This window comes from Carcharhinus amblyrhynchos, chromosome 18 (assembly GCF_965287045.1).
Source record: "Carcharhinus amblyrhynchos chromosome 18, sCarAmb.v2.hapA, whole genome shotgun sequence".
Lineage (NCBI taxonomy): Eukaryota > Metazoa > Chordata > Chondrichthyes > Carcharhiniformes > Carcharhinidae > Carcharhinus > Carcharhinus amblyrhynchos.
The window spans coordinates 30,151,883-30,176,506 of NC_137341.1; the positions used below are offsets into that span (position 1 = coordinate 30,151,883).

A 24,624-nucleotide genomic window follows, 5' to 3' on the forward strand; every position below is an offset into this window, starting at 1 on the left:
CGGGAAACAGGCCCTTCGGCCCAATGAGCCCGCGCTGCCGTCTTAACAAAGCATTTTCCTACACCTACCTTGCCCCGTGTGTATGCTAATGGTTCCCCTATTGTAATCAGATTCAGGGGAGAATAGTGTAGGGTCAATTTGGTACACCAATCAGCCTAAAAGCACATCTTTGGGGTGTGGGAGGAAACCAGAGCACCCGGAGGAAACCCACGCAACCACAGGGAGAATGCGCAAACTCCCACAGACACAGCCCCAAATCCATGTATCTGCACAGCTAGCAGTGATAGTCACTGAGCTGTTGTGGTGCCCATCTGCTGGTCCAGTTTTAAGCACACCACACGACGTGAAGTACTAGGCCACTCTCGAAACATCCAAGAGCAGCCCACGCACGACCCGTGTGCATGCCCCTCGTTTGACAACAAGGTGGACCGACATACCTGCGGATTAAAAGAGACAAAACATTAACATGTAGTATTACATTTCCAGTATCATCCCGAGGCTCTGACCCTTTTTAAAACTGTCGCCTATAACCCTCCATCCCTGTGTCACTCGTGCCTATCTAAGTAAACCTTAAACAAGTCCAGCGTGCCTGCCTCAACCACCTTACTTGGTAGCGCATTCCATACCCCCACGACCGTCTGTGTGAAAAACCTTCCTCTAGTATCCATATTATACTTCTCCCCCCTCACTCTTAGATCGTGACCTCTTGTGATATTTGTCTCCAATCTGGGAAAAAGCCTGCCACTGTTGACTCTATCTATACCTTTCATTATTTTATACTTTCATTATTTTAACTCTATCATATCCCCCCTTAATCTCCGTCTTTCTAAGGAGAAAAGCCCCAGTTTACCCAATCTTTCCTCATATCCCAGTCCTTCCATACCAGGCAGCATCCTGGTAAACCTCCTCTGCACTCTCTCCAGGGTCTCCACGTCCTTCCGGTAGTAAGGTGACCAGAACTGGACGCAGTACTCTAAATGCGGCCTAACCAACATTCTGTACAACTGAAGCATTAGACAGCAGCTCTTATACTCTATACCCCTTCCTATAAAGGCTAGCATTCCATAAGCTTTCTTCGCAACCTTCTCCACCTGGGTTGCCACCTTCAGAGACTTGTGCACTTGCACTCCCAAGTCCCTCTGCATTTCTATACTCTTAATTGGTAATAGGCTGGTAAACCTTCTCTAAACTGATTGTAACATATTTACATCTTTCCTTGACTAGGGAGACTAATCCTGTACACAATGCTCCATATGTGGTCTCATTACTGCCTTATACAACTGAAGCATAACCTCCCTATTTCTGTAATCAATTCCCCTCACAATAAATGATAAGAGCCAATAGCTTTCCTAATTACTTGCTGCATCTGTATACTCACTTGCCTTTTGTGATACCTGCACTAGGGCACTCCAATAAATTGTTAAAACATGATTTCACTTTCATACACCATGCTGATTCTGCTGATTGCCTTGATTTCTTTGTGCTGGGGATGACCCTAGTCAGCTTAAGAGTTTTCTCCTTGAACTTACTTGACTTCAATTTTGCTGGGGTGCCTTGATGTTGTATTTGGTGAAATGTTGTCTTAATGTCAAGGGCAGTTAGTCTCAGCTCACCCTTTGAGTCCAGCTCTTTTGTCCATGTTTGGACTGAGCCATTAATGCGGTCAGAAGCCAAATGGCCCTGGCAGAATCCAAACTGAGGATCAGTGAGAAAGCTATTGCTCTGTAAATGCTGCTTGAAAGCAGTGTCAACAATACTCTCAAGAGCAGACTGATAGGGTGGTAATTGGTCAGTTTGGATTGTATTGCTTTTTGTGGAAAGGACTTGGTTGGGCAATTTTCCACATTGTTGGGTAGGTGCCAGTGTTCTAGCTGCACTGGAAGAGCTTGGCTAAGGTTGGGACAAATTCAGGAGCACACGTATAATTGCTGGAATAGCATCAAGGCCAATTGCCTTTGCAGTATCCGGAGCTATTCTGTGATGTTATGTGGAGTGAATCAAATTGGCTGAAGACTGGCAACTATGATGCTGGGGTCCTGAGGATCATCCATTCAGCACTTCTGGTTGACAATGATTGCAAATGCTTCCAACTAATTTTTTGCATTGATGTGTTGGGCTCCGCCATCATGGAGGGTGGGGATATTTGGGTAGTGTTAATTGTCCACCGGCATTCACAACTAGATGTGGCAGGACTGCAGGGCTTTGCAGGCTTGCCAACTTGAGAGGAAATCCATTTGAAGTGTTACTTTTAATTTATCTGGAGCTCTGTTAAAAGGCTGAATTTTAATTTGCTGGAATGCTTTCATATTCCTCCTGATTAAGGCTGTGTTCCTGAAAAGAATTTACGTTTGCAATGCGCAGCCCTTAGTAAATCAGGGTAGAGAAAGTGGAAATGTAGGGCAAACAACCCAAGTTTACAGGTGGCCTGGTTCCCATGGCATCACTGTGGACACCCATAGATACATTTCCTGTGGATCACCAGATTCAAGTATAAATGGGCTCCCTGGAACTTGCTGTACTGTTGCATCCAGCAATAGTCTCTCACCATTCATTGCTATTGGCAGTGGAAGACCTGGGCATATGCCATTGTGCCAACACCTCTGGTGCGTGTGTTCTGCCAGCCTGATAAGCACAGTGATGGCCTTTATCTGAAATTGTTTCCATATGACTACATTGGGCTATTCCTTGACTAGTCAGTGGGCTAGCTCTCCCAAATTTAGTACAAGTCTCCTGATGTTGGTGAGGAGGAGTTTGCAGTGTCAACTGAGCCAGGTGTGCTATTGTCATGTATGGTACAAGGACTGATGTTGGGAGGTCAGTTCCAATTTACTCTTGTTAAGATTGTTTTGCAATGGTTTGCTGAAATCTTTTTAGGCTATTTTAGATAATAACAAAGAGTCATTGCTGTGGATAACAGATGGGCTTGAGGATAGCTTATCAATTACAGTCTGCGTAATTAATAATTAGTGTTTGTTCTACAATGTCATGGGTAGCTTCTTCCTAATATTTCTGAAGTCCCTTAGTTAGCCATGCTTAATATTTTGATGCAAAATATTTAATAGATCAAAAATTTCTTTGATATATATACACATTTTATTACAGTACTTCTAAGCAAGTTTTTGGCTATTTTTCAACATTACCCGCAGGACAAAACAAAAGGTGAGCAGCAGTTCATTTGATATCCCATGGAATCAGTGGAGAATATGTAGGGATGGAGTATAAAATGGCGTATCGACTGTCCATTGACCATTACGCACTATCGAGACCAGTTCCATGCCCCAGGATTTTTGTTGATATTGTGTGAATCATCTTATTTGAGTTAGTCTCCTTTTTTGTGAAAGTGTTATGAGTAATTACGAAAGAACCAAAAAGTATTCAGGATAGCAGAACCTAGTAACTGAACACAATATTGCTCAAGCCCTTTAACTTGTACAAGCTAAAAAGAGAATGCAGATTATTTCATTGTCAGCGACAAAAGCAAGAGAAAATATTGCCTTGATGTAAGGTGGGTTGATGTAGTAAATGACCACAGATCACTTACGTGCTACCTTAATGAACTAACATGTAGTTTGGGCAACTAATCTAGGGCAGATAAACTAGGTTCATCTGTAGTAGAAAGATTTCCAGCCAATATCTGTTTTTGTTCTCTTGTACTTAAAAAAGTCAGAATTCAATTTGCAGTGATTTACTAAGTTTAGCAGTATACTAATTAAAGAATGAGGCCTTCTCCTGAATCTGACTCCAATTGATTAACCCCCTTAATGAGGACAGGACTTCAATCAATGGAGTTAATAGCAATCTGTTATCTGTCTTCTTAACTATCGGCTTGACTCTGTTGATAACACTTACCTCAGAATCGGAAGGTTGTTGGATTGAGACCTTGCTGCTGACTTTCAGCCTGCAATTGAGACACTTTTGCACAGTGCTGACATGTTGGTGTTTTGACAGAAGGACCATCATTTGGATCAGCATTACTATTCGAATAGTTCAAGAAGGGCAAGAACTTCTCCCAGTGCTCTAACATTCCAACAGCTATTAAATGATCACTTCGGATGCAAGTGACCACATAACAGTGACTGCATTTTGTGAGTAACTGTTTGCAAAGTGTTTTCAAACCTCTCAAGAAAATGTTGAGATTCTTGATAAAAGCAAATTCGTTCTACTTCCTTTTGACAAACTATCAGTCGAGTAACTTGATCTTCTGATCCAAACATGTTTCCTTCAAGAATCCTACAAGCTAAATTTAACCTATTATTTGGGAGACAGCTGCACGGAATGTGCCATTAACTGTAAATCAGTTTGAAAGGGGCACATGTATGATTGAGTTACACTGAGAACACCTCTTCACCCCCTCAGACTTGTTGTGCCTAATATTAAGAAAAAGGGAGTTTTTTTATTTGTTCATGGGATATGGGCTTCGCTGGCTGACCAGCATTTATTGTCTATTCCTAGTTGCTCTTGGAGGGTGGTTGAGTCAGCCATGTTGCTGTGGCTCTGGAGTCACATGTAGGCCAGACCAGGTAAGGACATTTTTGGACATTTGAGAGCCAATCACAGTAAAGCAGGTGAATGTTAAAATAAAGGTACATTTTAGTTCATAAGTTGACAATTTGTTAATACCAAACTTTGATAAACTAAACAAACAATAGCTATGAAACTATAAGACAAGGAAAGTAATTAAGTGTGTATACAGCTAATATTTCAAATATTTGATATAAAATTATTAAAATGATTGAGTTAAGGGCAATGCTGAAGCTGTGTGGAACATACTCTAAAGCAAATCTATAAAGTGCATTTTCTTAAATATAAATAAAGGCACTTCACAATAAAAAAAGAAAAAAAAACTCTTCTTCTATAGTCTAGTCTTTGTTTCTAACATCTTGTTGTCCATCCAAACTCATCCTCTTCAGATTCAGCCTCCTTGTTCTCTGACATTCTTGTATCTTCCAAATTTACGCAATCTTGAGTTTCTGGGTCGACCTCATCTGCAGTCAGAGAGACACTAGGAAAAGCAGTGACAGAATGTTATTATCTAGCATTTCAATCATCGAAGAATTAGAGATTTGCGTTTGATGATTACATTTCGTGAGCTAATGTGAGGAAACTCGCCTCTACTCAATATTTTCCAATTGTAGATAATATCGTTTCTATTCAATGTCCAGCAAATGACTCTCTTGCCCAAAAATCTATGTTGTGTGTTAGATGCTACATAACCAAGTGCCGATAACTATGTTGCATATTGCCTCATTCCTGCATTTCTCATGTTTTGTGGTCTTATTAGTTCAAGGACACATCGGATGCCACTAACGCCTACAGAGGCCAGGAACATTTCCCTGCAATGAATTTATCATAGACACGCACTGCTAAAACCTTACAGTTTACTTGCAGGATCACTAATCAGCACAATATAATTGCTCCATCTCAAGCATCACTGACTCCTTTTGCCACTTCTGGCTACAGAAATATATGATCTCGTAAGTAACCTACCTTCTGCTCCAGTCTTCTGTAGGCAGGTGCGGTGAACCACTTGCACACTATTGAAGAACCATGATGTGGAGATGCTGGCATTGGATGGGGGTGGGCACAGTAAGAAGTCTCACCTGATGAAGGAGCAGTGCTCCGAAAGCTCGTTATTCCAAATAAACCTGTTGGACGTTAACCTGGTGGTGTGAGACTTCTTACTGTTGAAGGAAACATTGAACTCCATGTCCATCACCTGAGTTTTAATTGTTGATTAGGTGTTCATTTACATCACTGCAGGGACATTAGTCCATGGCATGAAGCACTGAATATTGTCAAATGTATTAATTATTATGGTGTATGGCAAGCTAAACGTTGCAATCAAAAACAACAAAATGTCCTAGAACCTGCTGCTGAGTCAGCTAACCCGACCTCTCAACCAAATCATCAAACCATCTAAACGTGAATGATGAGCCCATTTGCTTTATGTTTTCAGCTTCAGCAGGAGTTTTTAGTCTTCCTCACCAGATACATATATATGCAGCTTCAAGGCTTGATTGTTAGCTATTTAAAACAGCATTGCTAACCAACATGCTTGTTACCCAGTCCACTTAAGGCTGTTTTGATGGAGAAGGGATGCGGTGGATGGGTGACAGGGTTAGCCGCCTGCAAGCGGTGGGTAGCCAACTTGCCTTGTTAAGAGTCTCAAGGTCAACTGAAGGAGGCCTACCAGTGGCAGGCCAAAGGGCCAGCTCTCCAGCAAGGCTTAGAGAGACCCTGGTTCCTGCCTGCCTGGACACTACAGCAGCCATTTTTCATATTTGATTTTAAGGAGTTGGACAGATGTCGCTTCTGTTTTGGGATACCTGTGTCTCCCTCACTTACCTGCCATCACAGCTTCAGACTGGAAGGCCTCCAACTGGTCCTCCAGCTTTGAGAACCTGTCCCCCTCTCCTTAATTGGACAGTGACTCTGTCCTCAGATTGGCCACTCCGGGGAAAAACAAATAGAACGACTATTTCCTATACAGAGCTGGCTTTTCCTGATTCCAAAAGGGGCAGAGTTCAGGACTCTGTACAAAACTTCCTGTCCTGAGATGGCAGATAAAATTAAATCCAAGTTCCTTTTAACTTACAAATGTGAGAAACTATAGATACCAACATTTCTTAGTGTTTCAATTCAGCGAGACAACAGAACAGGCTGTAATGTGAACCTCTTCCATATCTACACGAAAATCCCACATTATTCATTGATGCTGATTCATTTAAAACATTTTTCGGTATTTGATTTTTATTAGATGATTGTTTCTTTAATGCACTGATTGGTAGGTGAGAATTGGCAATTTGTACATGGTTAATCTGTAATCATAAAGCTCATTATACAGAAACATAGAACCTAGAAATAGAAGTAGGCCATTCGGCCCTTCGAGCCTGCAATGCCATTCATTTTGATCATGATTGATCATCAAATTCAATATCCTAATCCCCCCCTTCCCCCCAGTTACTTCCTGGTAGACCTGGTGCACTGAAGGAGTGGTTAACAGAAAGGAAATTTCCGGAACTGCACAGACAATGCAGAAGTGTGTAAAGTAGCGCAACATAATGCACAGGCCCAGGCAGCCGCTTTCTCAACATCACTACAATCGAAGAGGATCTACAAACCCAGAGTAGAGAATTTACCCAATGACCTGAATGTGGCCATTGGCAAGCAGCAGTCATCTATCTCACTTCCTTCCCCTACTCCAGATATTGTTTGACCACGGCTTTGACTACTTGCACCAATGTCTCATTGTGTGTTTTTTATGAGAAACTGTCTTGTCGCTCTGTCTGTTTGAGCAGATGTATCATCTGGCTCACCTCCTGTAATTGGGTGGTATTCCTGCTCCGGCTGTGTAGGCTGGCGTCAGTTCAGACACAGCTGGTTACAGGAATATTTTGGATCAAGTCTTAAAGGTACAGACAATGTGAGTGGAGAGAGGGTGAAGCACAGGTTAAAGAGGTGTCTCCAGCCAGGACAGTTGCAGAAATATTGGGCACCGCCTGCACAGGCTGTGATGCTGCATGTTCCCTAATCACTCCAGATCTAAACCTCCCTTCCCTAGTTTCCAAATGAGATTGGCCGACTGCAGCATATATCTCATTATAATACGCTTTCCCTCTTGCCCATGGAGTCCACGTCTGCAATAAGTAGACCACAAGTGGCAGTTCGTCCACTTTAACTGACTCTTCACAGAATGATTGAACTTCTGACTGCTGTAAAATGAAGAAATCATCACAACTGCCTTAGCATTTGTAGTTCAGTGGCATTGGTGAAGGACTAACTGCGCAGTTATTACTGTGCCTAATTACTGTGTATTCGCTGCTCAGCATGCTGCCTCTTTTATTCTGGGGTGGGGTGGGGGGGGGTGCGGGGGAAGTGTTGTGGCGGGGGTGGTGGGCAGCCAGGCACAGACTGGGTGACTGCCTTATGCGAACCTGCGTCCAGCCTGAGCGTGACCCCGAATAACCCGTCTTTTGAATTCTGCGCCCCATTGCCACTCTGACCTCCCTGTTCCTGGTCTCCCGACACTGACCCAAGCTCAAAGTAAGCTTGGCGAACAGCACCTCATTTTGCAACCAAGCACTTTCCAGCCTCCTGGACTCAACACTGAGTTCAACAATTTCAGATCATAACCTCTCTTTCTCATGTTTTCAGACAGTGGCTGAGGGTTTGTAATTCTGTTACACCTTCTCTACACCCAGCTTTTGTTTCTTTACTTGTCCCATCTTTGATTTGATTTATTGTCACTTGTATTGGGATACAGTGAAAGTATTGTTTCTTATCCACTTTACAGTCAAAGCATACCATTCATAGAATACATAGGGGAGAAGGAAAGGAGAGGGTGCAGAATATTCATCTCCTTTTATCCAGCACCATCATCCCTTTTCTCGTTTTAATCTCTTCCTGTCTTCCACCCAACGCAGACCTTTCCTTTGGTTATTTGCTCCTCCCCTCCTTTCCCAGTCCCCCCGTCCTTGTTTGAAACCTGTCACAGCTCTATTCTCCCCTCACCCCGCCCCTGTCTGACGGAAGGTCATTGACCTGAAACACTGGGCTGAATCTCAGAGCCTCAGTGGCCCCACCTGCTGGTTGGAGAGCCGGTGGCAAGCTGACCATTTCTGGGAACCCTGATGGGGTTGGACTCTAATCAGGCACTTACCTGCTTGCCATCAGGATTCCTCGGGTCTTCAGAATGAGAGATGTCAGCAGATTAGAGGCTGGCAGCATTTCAGACACAGCAGCAATGGTGCTGCAGAAGACCTGGGACAAGCAAGTGCCATGGGATCCTTGGAGAAGAGATATGTGGGACAGCTTTGCTGAGGACAGTCAGATATGTCCTGGTGATGGGTAGGGGGATTGATCTGGAGGGTCTGTGGCAGAAGCAGCTCTTGCCACTGGTGCGGCCTTGTGGTGGACACAGGGATCCCACCAGCCCATAGATAGGCCCTCAGACCTGACGGTTTGTTCATGTGGGGTTAACCCTGCTCCCCTTTACCATCTGCCAGCCAAAGAATGCCAGTGGTGGTGGGATGAGGCCCTCAAATGGCCCTTAATTTGCCACTCAAAGGCCTCAATTGGTTTAGGCACAGGAAGGCCAAGCTTGATTTTCCTCATCCTGATTTAATAATGGGGAGTTAGGAAGACTCTCCGTCCCACACCTTTCTGCCTGGTTAAATGGCACCACCCCCTCCCTCCCACTCTACACCCACGACTCCAGCTCCCTGCTTACCCTTTTAATTCTGTTTCTCTCTCCACAATCATTACTAGGTCTGCTGACTATTATTTAGCTCAGCTCCACAGATTTCATTGCTATATTCAAATGCAATTTGATGATGCATTGAAAATGTCCAATCTTAAATCCCATCAATTCTTTGATATTTGGTTGTTAAAACAATGGAAAGGCTTTGTTTTATATATCCAGATTGGACAACAACTTCCAGTGACCACACGTAGAGCAAATAAACATGAAAATCAGGAAATCCCAGTTGCCCTGCTCCTTCAATGTTGTTGAGGGAATTTAAAAATTTAAATGAATCAGCTTAGTCAAATCCACACCATCGTGTACTGCACGCCATAGAACTGAAATCCTGTTCAACCGCTCAAAGGACATTCCAGATTTTTTGTGGCCTTTGAGGATATGACTCAGACCTAAGAGAAGTTTACCTGGAGAAAAAAGTGATTATCTAGGTGTAATAACCTAGTTTTGAAACACATACTATCAGCTTCAACATGTAAATAACATTACTGACGGATGCATGGGACAACATAACAAAGCACATTGAAATAGTCCTTTCTTTAGCAACGTTCTGAGCTGGATTTAACAGACTTGATCTTAACTAATAGTAAAAAAAAATGGCCGAGGAATTAAATTCATACTTGACTTCAGTCACAAAGGAAGTATGGATAATGTACTGGAAGCTCTGAGAGAAACATGTCTTAGTGAGGAGCTGAAGGAAATCAGCAATGGTAGAGAAATGGTTTTGAGGAAATTGATGGGATTGGAGATGGATAAATCTCTAGGTTCTGACAATCTTTATCCCAGAGTACTTAAGGAAGTGGCCTTGGAAATAGTAGATCCATTGGCGGTCCAAAATTCTTTGGACTCTGGACTGGTTCTTACAGATTGGAGGGTAGCTAATATAAACCCGCTATTCAAAAAGGGAGGTAGAGAGTAAAAGGGGAAATACCAGTGAGATCAGTGAGTACTGGGGAAGTTGTAGAGTCCATTATCAAGGATTTCATAATGCAGCATTTGGAAGGCAGTGGTGTAATCAAAGTCAGCATGGATTTACAAAAGGGAAATCATGCTTGATGAATGTATTGGAACTCTTTGAGGATGTAACTAGTAGAGTTGACTGAGAAGAGCCAGTGGATATGGTTTATTAAGACTTTCAGAAGACTTTTGGCAAGGTCTCACATAACAGGCTACTATATAAAGTTAAAGCACATGAGAGACAGGTAATGTCTTGAGAGGGATAGAAAGCTGGTTAGCAGATAGGAAGCAAAGAGTTGGCATAAATGGGTCTTTTTCTCATTGGCAGTCAGTGACTAATGGGGTTCCGCAGGGTTCTGTGCTAAGATCCCAACTGTCCACATTATATATTAATGATTTGGAAGAGGAAGCTGAATGTATTATTTCAAATTTGGAGATGATACAAAGTTGGGTGGGAGGGTAAGCTGTGAGGAGGATGCAGAGATGCTTCAGCACGATTTGGACAGGCTGAATGTGAGGGCATCTGCATGGCAAATGCAGTATAATGTTGATAAATGTGAGGTTATTGGTAGCAATAATAGGAAGACAGACTATTACTTGAATGGGTGTAAATTGAGAGAGGTGGATGCTCAATGAGATCTTAGTGTCTTCGTGCATCAGTCACTGAATGTAAGGTACAACAGAAAGTAAAGAAAGCAAATGGTATGTTGTCATAGCATGAGGATATGAAAATAGAGATTGGGATGTTTTGCTGCATTTGTATAGGGTATTGGTGAGGCCACACCTGGAGTATTGTGTGCAGTTTCCTTACCTGAGGAAAGATGCTCTTTCTATAGAGGGAGTACTAGTAAGGTTTACCAGGCTGATTCCTAGGATGGCAGCTCTGTCATATGAGGAGAGACTAAATCAGTTAGGATGATAGTCACTGGAGTCTAGAAGAATGAGAGGAGATTTCACAGAAACTTATAAAATTCTAACAAGATGAAACAGGATAGATTCAGAAAGAATGTTCCCAATAGCGGGCGATCCAGAGCTAGGGCTCATAATTTGAGGATAAGGGGTAAGCCTTTTAGAACTGAGGTGAGGAGAAATTTTTTCACCCAGAGGGTGGTGAATGTATGGAATTCACTACCAATGAAAGTAGTTGAGGCCAAAATCTTGTCTGATTTCAAGAAGAAATTAGATGTAGCTCTTGGAGCTAAAAGGATCAAGGAATATGAGGGGGAAAACAGGATCAGGATATTGAACTTGATGATCAGCCGTGATCAAAATGAAAGACTGAGCATGCTTGAAGGGCTGAATGGCCTACTCCTGCTTCTAGTTTCTATTGCATTTAGCAAGACCGATGAACATTAATTTTCAGTGTGTTTTTCCAATGCTAAGTTATATTTTTTAATGTAAGAGCATTTGTTAAAAACCAATCTTGGCGCAATCCACTTTAGCAGTTTGCAACATGGTTGTGACTGGACTGATAACATATTACATTGCTTCACTGGCTGCTGCCAAATATTAATCCAGTTTTTATTCGGGAAGTTGCTGATCAAACAGTAGTTTGCCTAATTCAGCAGTAAGTTCATTTCCTGTAACCATTGCAGTGGTGGAAGTTTTGCATTACTTTGCCCTAAAAGATATCTGTTAGTTTGAACCTTGCATCATGTATAAATTACCTTCCATTAATGGTAAATTAGTGCTTAAAAAATGACATTGACTCACCTGTATTCCAATGTGTCACCTCCTGTAAGAATCAGTCGTTGAAAATGTCCTTTTGGGTTTACAGACATATACATTAATAGCTATTATCTTTATAGTGATGATAACTGCCCCTGAGCATGATGGCTAAACCTAGATTCATAGAATCCCTACAGTGGAGAAGGAGGTCATTGGGTCTGCACCAACAACAATCCCATCCAAGCCCTATCACCATAATGCCATGGCTTTTCCCTGATAACCCCCTGACACTAAGGGTCAATTTAGCACCAATCAACCTAACCAGCACACTTTGGAGTGTGGGAGGAAACTAGAACACCCAGAGGAAACCCATGCTGACATGAAGAGAATGTGCAAACTCCACACAGTCACCCAAGGTTAGGATTGAACCCGGGGCCCTGGCACTGTGCGGCAGCAGTGCTAACCACTGTGCCACCGTCCCTAATTCAGTACTAGGATTTACCTTAACTCTTACAAAAATGAATGGCAAGAAAATGGTACCTCTTGGAAGTCTAGATGTAGATATCCCATAAAGTACAGGAAAAAAGCCTATGAAGGACATGAACAGAAGTTTCTGAATGTAGTGGAGGTGTTGGTTTAGAGCTGAATATTCTGGATATTTCCCTGTGCTTTATAGATTATTCCATTTATTCTATATGCCTGAATCCAAATAGATCCAAATCATTTTCAGAATTTTTATTGTTTTAAGAGCATTAAATCAAATTCCTGATTGTTGAACAATCAAATGTGACAGGATCAGAATTTACAATAAAGCGATAATGGTGAGGCCAATGAGCCTCACTGCTATTTGTGTGCAAAGCTGACAGTAAATGCTGGCAAGCACAGAACAGTACTGTTCAATGCAAAAATATCTTGAAGTTGCTGCCCAAGATGTTCTACTTCTCCGTAAACTGGATGGAAATGGTAACTCACTGTCTGGCTCCTCATTCAAAGGTATTGTATGATGTAGAATTACTGCCAAGGAACAATACCAGAAAATAAAATTCACTTTTACAAATGTGGAGTCTCATTCCTTCAACTTTTAAATATTGGTGGAGAATTGTAAAAAATGCTACATCGTTTATTACTTTTTCTTTCCATCTCCTTTCTCTCTCCCATAATTCAGTTTTTCATTCTGGCTCTCCATTTTGCTTTCTGTACCTGTTTGACACGGAGTTCGTTTGGCGAACTTGAAGGTCTTGGTTCAGACTCTGTGCCAGGTATTTACAATTCTTCAGTGAGATTGGTTAAGGAGACACACAGTTGTCCACAGAGGTTCAGATGCCCTGTACACAAGGTTCAGCACCATTTTGATCCCCCACTAACAGCAAATTACAGTGGAGAAACCACACAAAGGAAAGTCTACTGAACAGCTAGTGACTTCAACACTAAATTCTGGCCTATAGTGTATGATGAGTTTCTTACTGAAATATGCTTCTGCAATTATTCTTTCCACTTGGAATTTTTATTTTAAGTTCTACTGTTGATACGTGTGTGTATATATTGTACATAAATATATATGGATAAACATATAACAATATATTAGTGTATGAAACCAAAAATGTGCTAAGTATTAAAGGCAAACGTTTCATACACGCTTCATTGTAATGTGACTTTGGAGTCACATTTAGGCCTGACCTTGTAAGGATGATATATTTCATTCCCTGAAAGATGGATTTTTATGACAATTGACAATGGTTTCATAGTCATTACTAGATTTTTAATTCCAGATTTTCATTAAGTTCAAATTTCATTTGCTGCTGAGGTGGGATTTGAACGTGGGTCCCCAGAGCATTACCCTGAGTCTCTTCTTTATTAGTCAGCAATAATGCCACCATGCCACTGCCTCTCCCTAACATGAAGAAAGTTTAGAATACTGAGAATATAAATTGCAAGATAATCAAATGCTATCTTGAACATTCAAAGTACATTCTTGGGACTAAGTAACTATTTATTAACACTATTATTACTGTCTCGAGGATTCTTTCTTCCTAACTGCAATCATTACACCTAGTAACAGCATACAAAAAATGCACAACTTTATTTTAAAATCCCTTGGCCAAAAATTTTCTAAGCTAGTGAATACCTGAAATTTGCCAAAATACTGAAAATAATGGATCCTGACCATAGAATCCCTACAGTGCAAAAGGAGGTCATTCAGCCGAGACCAACAACAATCCTAGCCAGACCCAATCCCCATAACCCCACTCTAAGGATCAATTTACCATGGCCAATCAGCCTAACCTGCATCTTTGGACTGTGGGGGGAAACCAAAGCATCTGAAGGAAATGCATGCAGACACAGGGAGAATGTGCAAACTCCACCCAAGGTCAGAATCGAATCTAGGTCCCTGGCGCTGTGAGGCAGCAGTGCTAACCACTGAGCCAACCATTTTACTGTTAGGTTACTGTTTAGATTAATGGTGATACTTCCTCAGTTCTAGTGCATCGTCGATGTATCTATTCAATACGCTGTATGTAAAAATAATACACTGATTGTAAAGAAAATGACTTACTTTATCAGGTCTTGGGAATGCCATGGTTCTACCCTTGCATTAACTAGATTTGAACTTGGAAGAATTAAAGCATAACACAGTATTATTCTTATCACATGCTGACAATGGAACTGAGGAACAAACAGAGAACCTCTTGGGGTCCACGCAGCTACAGGAGGGGGAAGTTGCAGCAGGGAGGATTCCAGGGCAAAATGAGGGAAGGCTGGATTGGGACCAGGAAGGTGCATCCTCGGAATGAATTGGGATATTTGGTCCAGTGAACACTCCTGCCATAGGGTGGGAGAATCGACATAGCTGTAGGGACAGAAGAAAAAGGAAAAGTATTTTGAGGTACAGCAATGTAATAAGAAGCTACTGTAAACACTAAATTGTCACTACTAATGGAGAGGAAAAACTTTTTTACATGCCTATGACTGGTTAAACTGCAATACTTAACAAGATATAGTTTTTGGAAAAAGCATTCTATATTTAAAAAAAAACTCATTTGTTCTGCAGTGAAGGTGTCATGCAGATATAAATTTGTGATTTTATAAATGAGAAAAAAAACACCAAGCTGTCTTAAAGTACATTTATTTCAGTAAAACACTTTATATGAGAATTAGTACTGTAGAACACAAAATATTTAAAATGAAGGGTATGGCTAAAAACACAAATATGGTTTTATAACATGACTGTCTTATGCATATTGCCTTAAGATGAATAATAGACATCAAGGATCATTTCATCAGATTTTGAATTGGTTAAGTAGGGTGGACATCATCAATAAATTGTAGGATGATTAACAGTGATGAATCTTCCCAGTTCAAAGAGGTCAATGTGAGAAAGCCAGTTTATTGAGATAAAGCTGGATAAATTCCTCAACATCAGTGGGTTATGCTGTTGTGCGTGTAATTCTTGAAACATATACCGCTAGTTGGTTTTTGCTTTATTCTTTTAGTTTATTTTATTAGTATCACAAGTAGGCTTACATTAATACTGCAATTAAGTTACTGTGAAAATCCCCTAGTCGTTACACTCCTGCGCCTGTTCAGGCACACTGAATTTAGCACGGCTAATGCACCTAACTGGCATGTCTTTTGGACTGTGGGAGGAAACCGGAGCATCCAGAGGAAACCCAGGCAGACACAGGGAGACTCTGCACAGTCAGTGACCCAAGCCAGGAATCGAACCTGGGTCCCTAAGGCTGTGAGGCAGCAATGCTAATGCCTCTCTTACCAGTTTCCATTTGGAATGCACCACCCCAACTAAGAAACTAGGCTGGGGGTAATTTTTCATCCACTTCTATTTCTAATGTCTGGCAGGGAGGTGTCTGACAGCTATTGCTGATGATTGACCCTCTGATTTCTTTCCTCCCTATGAAACGCTATGAAGCACTTTCCCCAATCTTGGCAGCTGAGACAAGGAACTTGCACACATCAGGAATTATCATCAGCCCCCATCCTCCTGTAGCTTAGCACACGTTACATATACATTCATCTATAACATGCAGAGTTTAATCTTATACTTTTCAGGTAGAATTTAACAGTCAAGAAATGTTAGTGGCAGGTGATTTAATACTCCAGATAGATTTCAATAGTATACTGTTATCCCGGAATAAAGGGTAGCTGAAAGCAATTTTGAGGGATACAGCAATCTACAATTTTTGCTCCAAATTCCTGGGTTATTCAAAAATAGCATACAGGAAAATTTAGCTCAGTTGGTTTTCAACAAAAAACCAAATTTTCACTTCCCCAAAAAAGAGGTGTCACTTACAAAATTGCCATGTAAAGTCAGCAGTGAAACTTTTCATTGTCTACACTTGATTCCAGGGCAAGTGTGGGATATAAAATTCTGGCTGGGTAAAGGAAAGCTACTGCTGTTAGTATGCCATGTTTAGTTTTGAACCTGTGAAACCGTTGTGTCCTTTCCTTTTCCATCTCCATCCTTTGGGTAAAACATCTGTGCAGAGCTTTGGCTGGAGTTACGGTACCACCGCAAGAATGGAATCATACTAGACAAAAACGGATGCAAAAATTACCGTTCAAATAAAAACACAGTGGTTTGAGCAGTTAAACAGGTCATGGTGCATTTTTCTCTTTGCTAATCAGTAACAGAGAAGATTTAACTGAAAATACTGCATCTATTTCTTGTAGTTTAATATAAGATTAAAATAATGCATGCAATCATATTTTCCAGACTTCGATAATCAGACTATAAATTATAATTTTGCAAGAACTGTACATGATGTGAGAAATATTTACCCAAAAGATTTTTTTTAAGGTTTATTTATTAGTGTCACAAGTAGGCTTACATTAACACTGCAATGGAGTTAGTGGGAAAATCCCCTCGTCGTCACACTCCGGCACCTGTTCAGGTACACCGAAAGAGAATGTAGCATGGCCAATGCAGCTAACCAGCCATCTTTCAACTGTGGGAGGAAGCTGGAGCACTCGGAGGAAACCCACGCAGACTCCACACAGACAGTGACCCAAGCAGAGAATTGAACCTGGGTCCCTGATGCTGTGAAGTAGCAATGCTAACCACTATGCCACCATGCCGCCCTTAAATTTAAATAATATTTTTCATTCCTTTTCACTACCCTAACCTTTTATTTTACTTCCCTTTATATAAATAGATGTTATTTTATATAGACAGTTATTTATGCCTTCTGATTTTGTTTTTGAAAAGGTACAGGATTATGGAACTTGCTAACTTTATCTAGATACATCATAAAATGTCATTCTTTCTGAAGGTTGGTTGAAATTAAAGCAAAACTGCTTATTGATGCTACCTTTAGCAGATTAACATTATATCCCAAATACTCCCCCACATGATGTATACGCTAACATACCATTTCTTGGTTTCCTGAGGAACAACGGATCTTGCTAAAATATTCTTGTACATATCTGACTTTAAGTAACGTGGATAAGAGTCCTGGAGTAATGATATAAACAGGAAATCAGTATAACTTCAGTGAGTTATTAACATGCACAAGTATCCCTTCCTTCTGTAGCAAACAAGCCATATCTGCCTTCTTAACATTAAACTTTTTGAAGGATGGTTACAGCCAGATTGAAATACTGGAACAGTTGCTTCATCTTTTTAACTACTAGGTTGAAAATGGCCTTAAAGGATAGCTCAGTTCTAATCATGGTTGCAGCTGCATTTTCTGTAATTTTTCTACATGAATTTTTCCTTTACCAGCAATTGGAGATTTAATATCAGTACCAGTGACGTAAGCTATCATGGAACCATAGAATCCCTGCAGTGCAGAAGAAGGTCATTCAGCCCATCACGTCTGCATGACTGTCTGACGGAGCATTGTAACCAGACCCACCTTCTGCCCTATCCATATAAACCCATGCATATATGCCACCAAACCTCCAACCTACATATCTAGGGCAGCACAGTGGCGCAGAGGTTAGCACTGCTGCATCACAAAGCCAGGGCCCTGGGTTCAATTCCAGCCTGAAGCTAAATTGCCCCTTAGGGTCAGGGGGGACTAGTAAAGTAAATTACCAGAATAGTGCCTGGGTGGGATTCTTTTCAGTGCAGGCTCAATATGCCAAATGCCTCTCCGCACTGCAGGACTTCTATGTCTAAGGAGCAATTTAGCATGGCCAATGCAACTAACCTGCACATCTTTGGACTGTGAGAAGAAGCCGGAGCACCTGGAGGAAACCCACACAGACATGGGGAGAATGTGCAAACTCCACAGGTACAATCACTCAAAGCTGGAATCAAACCTGTGTCCCTGGCGCTGTGAGGCAGCAGTGCGAACCAGCATGCAATTCTCGATTATGTTGGTGATGTAGGAAGACATTGTTGGGGGAAGTCAAGGGTCTGAGGAAGGAGACCAGGGGCCTCTCCTTCAGTTGGGACTGGAGGCCTGGGGATAGGGTGCAAGAGTGCAGAGGTTTCCTCATTGCTGGACTTTCTCAGGCTGAGTGTCAGATCCAGGAATTAGGTGCAAAGACACCTAGCTGTTGGTGTATCAAATCCTTCTCTGGATGTAGCTGCCAGCCTTTCTAAAGCTCCAGAAATACAGTTGAAAAGCTGAGTAGCAGTGAAGCTTACAGATAGATTTGAGGTGGGAATCTGATTTTTAAAACTGATTTTCTGGATTTTTAACACCTCTCCCAAACCTGTCCCTAATAGGTTAAAACTAGCTCAGTTCTGCCCTAGATATGTAGGTTGGAGGTTTGGTGGGATATATGTGGGGTTTAGAGGGATAGGGCAGGAGGTGGGTCTTGTTATGATGCTCCGTCGGACAGTCATGCAGACATGATGGGCTGAATGACCTTCTTCTGCACTGTAGGGATTCTATGATTCCATGCTAGCTTATGTCACTGGTACTGGTATTAAATCTCCAATTGCTGGTAAAGGAAAAATTCATGTAGAAAAATTACAGGAAATGCAACTTCAACTATGATTAGAACTGAGGTAGGGTCAGTTTCTTGGTCAAGGATCGTATTTTGTTAGCTTGTTACAATGCCAATAATTATTTTAGCATTCTCTTTTACTTAATTTATGTAAAATTAAATATCACTGCAAGCTTATTTTTTGAACAGTCTCTTCCTGCTGAGTACCACCAACCTAGTTAACCATTGATGTTAGAGAGCTCAGTGGGTGTACTCTAATGGTTAGTGTGATGTTGGCTAGACAAAGCTTGACGTCCACAATTGTGGGACTGATCGCCCCATGACAGAGTGACATTCCCTTTTTATCCTGTTAAAAAACACATCTTCAAACGGTGGTAGCTGCCTGACATCTCACAGAGATAGTCCGGAAAAATTAACAATCCAAATTAAAATTCCCCTGAAGTTTTTAAACCAAAGTAAATTAGATTTTGTTAACACTTGAGCTTCAGTTCAAAACTTCCTTGATATATTTGATAGACAGACTGTTAATCAGTTCGTGAATCAAGGGGATGAGCCAGGAAAGTGGAGTTGACGGTTATCACAGCTGATCAGTCACTATCTCAATGACTAGTGGAGCAGATGCAATGGGCTGAATGGTCTACTTCTGCTCCGACATCTTATGGTCTTATGATGAAACTGCTTTGAAGAAGTCTCTGTGCAGACTTGAACTTGGGTAGAAATTTCATGGACTGCTTAAAAAGAAATGTCTAAAGTATGTTGGTAAATTCCTGCCAAAATAATTTAAGTTTAAATTGTCCTAAGTAAAATATCAGAATGCAAATGGTTTTATAACCTCATGCTTGTTCCTGACTTACCAACTTTAATTGGGAATCACTGTAAGTAAAAAGCAAAATATATGTGGATGCTGGAATCTGACAAAAGGTCATCTAGACCCAAAACATTGACTTTATTTTCTCCCCACAGACCTGCTGTCAGACCTGTTGAGATTTTCCAGCGTTTTTCTGTTTTGTTACCACTATAAGTGAATTGGCTTATTGTTCAAATTTATTGATTTGTGTCACAAGTAGGCTTACATTAACACTGCAATGAAGTTATTGTGAAAATCCCCTAATTGCCACACTCCAGTGCTTGTTTGGGTACATTGAGGGAGAATTTAACATGGCCAATGCACCTAACCAGCACATTTTTCAGAATGTGGGAGGAAACTGGAGCACTGTGAGGAAACCCACGCAGATAAATGGAGAACGTGCAGACTCCACACAATCACCCAAGCTGGGAATTGAACCCGGGTCCCTGGCACTGTGAGTTTTGAACACAGGTTTGCTAGACCAGTATGCCAACCACTAATACAAACTCTACTAAGTGCCAATGCTAGCTTCTATATGGTGCCATTGTTGCATACTACCTTGCCTTTCAAACAATGATTGCACAAAATAAATGCACCTGGGAGCTGTCAGGGCCTCACCTTTGACCTGCATGATTCTATTCTGACTTTTGACCTGCATGGTTCTATTCTGACCTTTGACCTGCATGATTTATTCTGGTGGTCACAGGACCATCAGCAGATTCACAGGATAGGTTGGGATACGGTGAATAGAGATAGCTGGATCCCGAAGCAGCAAGGTTAAAAGACCCACCTCTATTTGCATGGACATCAATCCAATTTCTGTAAATAAGCATTAGGCAACCTAATAATTGCCCCTCATCCTCCCACCCACCCTCCCTCGCACCGTACCCCCATAGCCAGCTATATCCCTACCACCAACATTCCCACATTCTCTCATCCCCTCCATAGTCCCAGCTCCCATATCCCCTCATATGCCCTCCATGTCTTATCCTCTTCCTTCAAAATATCACATAAGAACATAAGAACATAAGAAATAGGAGCAGGAGTAGGCCAACTAGCCCTTCGAGCCTGCCCCCCCATTCAATAAGATCATGGCTGATCTGTCGCTGCTCAGTTCCACATTCCCGCCCTCTCCCCATAACCCTTAATCCCCTCTCTTATCAAAAACCCATCAACCCGCGTCTTAAAAATGTGGGAATCCCAGAACCGGGTCCCAGCAGCCCAATCTGGGCTTGCCCCGTGTTGGGATCTAGAATCCAGGTTCTGCAACTTTTGAGCGATCAGACATCGCCAGCAGCTTTGGCCTGTGTTTCTGCTTTAAATTTACATCCAGTGCCAGTGAGGAGTACTGAATGAAATCCCAGTTGGGCTGTGCATGCAGCAGAACCAAAGCAGCTGCCTGCTGTATATTCCTGACTGTTACAAAATCCCAATGCATCATAGGGAACTCTCGATGCTGCAGACAATGTCTCAATTCCCAACACTTGAGTTTTAGGGATGGCAAGAAATCGTTACCTAACACGATGTTCAAATGCAGTATTAGTTCATTCCCCTCTACCAACAATCATTGCAACATCAATATTCTTAATTAATCCTTTGCCCATTCTGCACTGTAGGTCTTAAAAATCTGTCTCTCACTGCCAGCGATATGGATTAGAACGGTCAATGGTCAGCGACTGAAGAACTAAGCCACATGCCTAATTTTATGATTGCTTTTATGTCAGTTCTTAATCCTTTATGCTGACAATTTCTAAATTAACATTGCCATTTCAAATTCCACACAAATATTTTGTATTTAAAGCCCTTACTCTCTGTGGCAAAGATTAATGTTTTTAGCAAATGCGTCAATGGGATTCATTGCAGTGAGCAAGTGGAATTAACCAGATTTTTATACAAAATTTACCGTTCTTGGTACACTGCTATTGTAACATTTTGCCCTCTGAATGAGCGAGTTTGTGAATAATTTCTTTGAAATTGAAAACAGCTACACAATGCTTTATTATATTTATTTAAAATAATACTATCATGAAGCTTCCCATCCAACAATGGATGCTTAATGCAACTGGGTTGCTGGAGATGAGATTGTGTGGCATCACTTTGTTAAAAATATAAAGCAATAATTGTCAAGTTCCTGTCATGGGTGTCAAAAGAATATGAAACATTTGTTAAGCAGTTTTGTGCTTTACAAAATAATGAAAGCCCCTTTTCTGTCATTTTCTTTTCCCAAGAAACTGAATTAGATCAACCACATAAATACTACGGCCACAAGAGCGGATCAGAGGGTGTCAATTCTGCAACAAGGAACTTACCTCCTGTTCTTCAAAGGTTTACTACCATCTACAGGATACAAGATAGGAACACGCAAGCATGCACACATATGTACAATATATCAATATATTACATTCCCGGGAATGAAAAGCTTGACATATGAGGAGCGTTTGAGGATCGTGGGTCTGTACCCGATGGAGTTTATAAGGATCATGGGAAGGGATCTCATTGAAACTTATAGAATACTGAAATGCCTAAAAGCTTGACATATGAGGAGTGTTTGAGGACTCTGGGTGTGCACTCGATGGAGTTTAGAAGGATGAGGGAGCGATCTCATTGAAACTCACAGAATACTGAAAAGCCTGGATAGAGTGGACATGGGGAAGATATTTCCATTAGTAGGAGAGACTAGGATCCAAGGACACAGCCTCAGAGTAAAGAGACGACTCTTTAGCACTGTAATGAGGAAGAATTTCTTCAGTCAGGGGGTGGTGAATCGATGGAATTCATTGCCACAGAAGGCTGTGGAGGCCAATTTTTTTAAGACAGAGATAGATAGCTTCTTGATTGGTAAGGATCAAAGCTTATGCGGAAAAGGCAGGAGAATGGGATTGAGAAATATGTCAGCCATGATTGAATGGTGGAACAGACTCAATGGGCTGAATGGCCTAATTCTGCTCCCATGTCTTATGGGCTTATATTCATATAAAAAACTCAGATGTATTATAAATGCACTTACCTTTTTCATTAGGAAATAAATATGCATTTGTGCGTCTTCAAAGACATAGCGATGAGGAATTTGTAATCCGTCGAGGGTCTTTTCCATTGTTTTACTATCAATGTTCACCCATTTGCTGGCCCCTGCTGCCAGAAACTGTCTGCAAGTAATACAAATCTTGGGTAAATAATAATAGAAATCAAGGGGTCAACATTCTGAGAGTCAGGAGCTAACTTTCAGTAAGACAGGATGTCCTGAGAAAGCCTGTTTGTCCACAGTATCTTAGGCGGTGAGATAAATGTACTTGTCAATGGAATTCACGTGCTTTTTGTTCACTGTAGTATATATTCTGCACATTGGATCTTGGAAGTGGAAATATCTAACTCTCAGACAGACTGTGAAAAGGGGCACAGAGGCATATGGCACCATATGCTCTGTAATTGGCATTTCTGAGCCAGAAAAATGTGACATTTTTGCTTTACTGCTTCATTAGTGCTGTAACTGAGACATTCCTCTTGGACCAAGATTCCTTCTGCACGGGTATGCCCATATGTCCAGTTGCACGTGGCCTTCATCAAGTGGAACATGATGAACACTGTTTGCAGCACTAGATCTCTACTAATCATGGCTGCAGCTAAGCAGAGTAAACCATGAGGGATAGAGGGTAGCCCTTCACAGGTTTTACCGTCCCTGATATGCTTCTTCTTTCCTACTGCCTTATGTTTCAGTGAATCAATTGACCACTAATAGGGCAAATCTATAACAGTGGTTCAGGGCATGATTCCCTTAGCTGATGTGGGACTCTTTAAAGTAAAACTGTTTGAGTGTGATGTGCTGTAGGCTCAGGAAGCCATTTCAGAGAATGGTGGTACATACTGCTGAGCTCCTGTCCTCAGTTGTATTCTAGAACTACAAGTAGAATGGTTGAGGGCTGCAGGTTTCTAGATGTTCAGATCACCAACAATATGTCCTGGTCCCCCATGCCGACACTACAGTTAAGAGAGCCTCTACTTTCTCAAGAAGCTAAGGAAATTTGGCTTGTCCACAACAGCTCTCACCAATTTTTACAGATGCACCATAGAAAGCATCCTTTCTGGATATATCATTGCCTGGTATGGCTCCAGCAACACATCCTCCTCTTTGCAGCACAAGGCTGGGCAGGGTTGTGCAAACAATGATAGTGCAGGACACTCTCCTGTAATGGAGAGCCCTGCCTGCCTGGTCCAAAATATTCAGGAGTCCAAAATTTACTCGATCTGCAGCAGAATGTGCATCATTGTATCTCTCTTAGCAGCACTATGTGGATGGTGAACAGACATCATAAGCCACATCTTCTGGGGGTATCCCTTGTCCCCCAGGAGCCAGCGCTGAGAACACAGAGTTCCCTCAAATGTCTGTGGCACATGCAAATGTGCCAAGGTGTAAGGTCGGTGAGCGTTCCCTGAGTACCAGGCATAAACATGCAGGATCTGCTCGCTGTGATCACAAGAGAGTGAAATCCTTTTCAACTGATGAGTCTCATTGGCTGCTGCCAGACAGCTCTCATGCCACATGTATGCAGTGGATGGGGCCCTGCACTTGCAGGAAACTGAAGTTTGCTGCAAATCCAACAGTTCTGGTAGTCTGGCTTCTGTCAAGAACTGGACGTAATGGTGAGCTTTTTAGAAAGGCATGTGTCACCTCTCCTATGAATGTGTGTCATCAATTGAGAGGGTCCCTAGCAGACCCCTGAAAGGACTTGCTGGCAAAATTTCAATGGGACGGTCACCTTCAAAACAACCAGCATGGGATGCCCTCCAAGTCCTTGCAGCATTAGTTCCTCATGAACAAGGTACCAGTGTGAGCTACCACTTCCTTGGAAAAGCAAAGGCACAGAGCACATTATAGTCTAGAGAGAACTCTGACAGCAAGCAGCTTACCCACCTGGAACATCTCAATTCATATCCATACCCATTGATCTATAAATAGTTAAAGTCTACCAATAAATGGTTCAAG

At 41.7% G+C, this 24,624-nt stretch overlaps 1 protein-coding gene across 2 annotated transcripts in view; it reads right to left on the minus strand.

The window, feature by feature from the left end:
• Window positions 1-3,138: 3,138 nt before the first annotated feature.
• rgs11 (regulator of G protein signaling 11) overlaps window positions 3,139-24,624 on the minus strand; it is a 164,735-nt gene continuing 143,249 nt past the window's right edge. The window contains exons 15-19 of one of the 2 annotated variants that reach the window (XM_080206663.1): window positions 22,651-22,789; window positions 17,266-17,348; window positions 16,320-16,425; window positions 14,566-14,729; window positions 3,139-5,002 (exon numbers count right to left, since the gene is read on the minus strand). In XM_080206663.1, the coding sequence (XP_080062789.1) occupies window positions 4,873-5,002; window positions 14,566-14,729; window positions 16,320-16,425; window positions 17,266-17,348; window positions 22,651-22,789 (622 nt within the window). In that variant the 3' untranslated portion in view covers window positions 3,139-4,872. Of the gene's footprint in view, window positions 5,003-14,565; window positions 14,730-16,304; window positions 16,426-17,265; window positions 17,349-22,650; window positions 22,790-24,624 lie in introns of those variants that run through there. The other variant, XM_080206664.1, reaches the window with a different exon arrangement.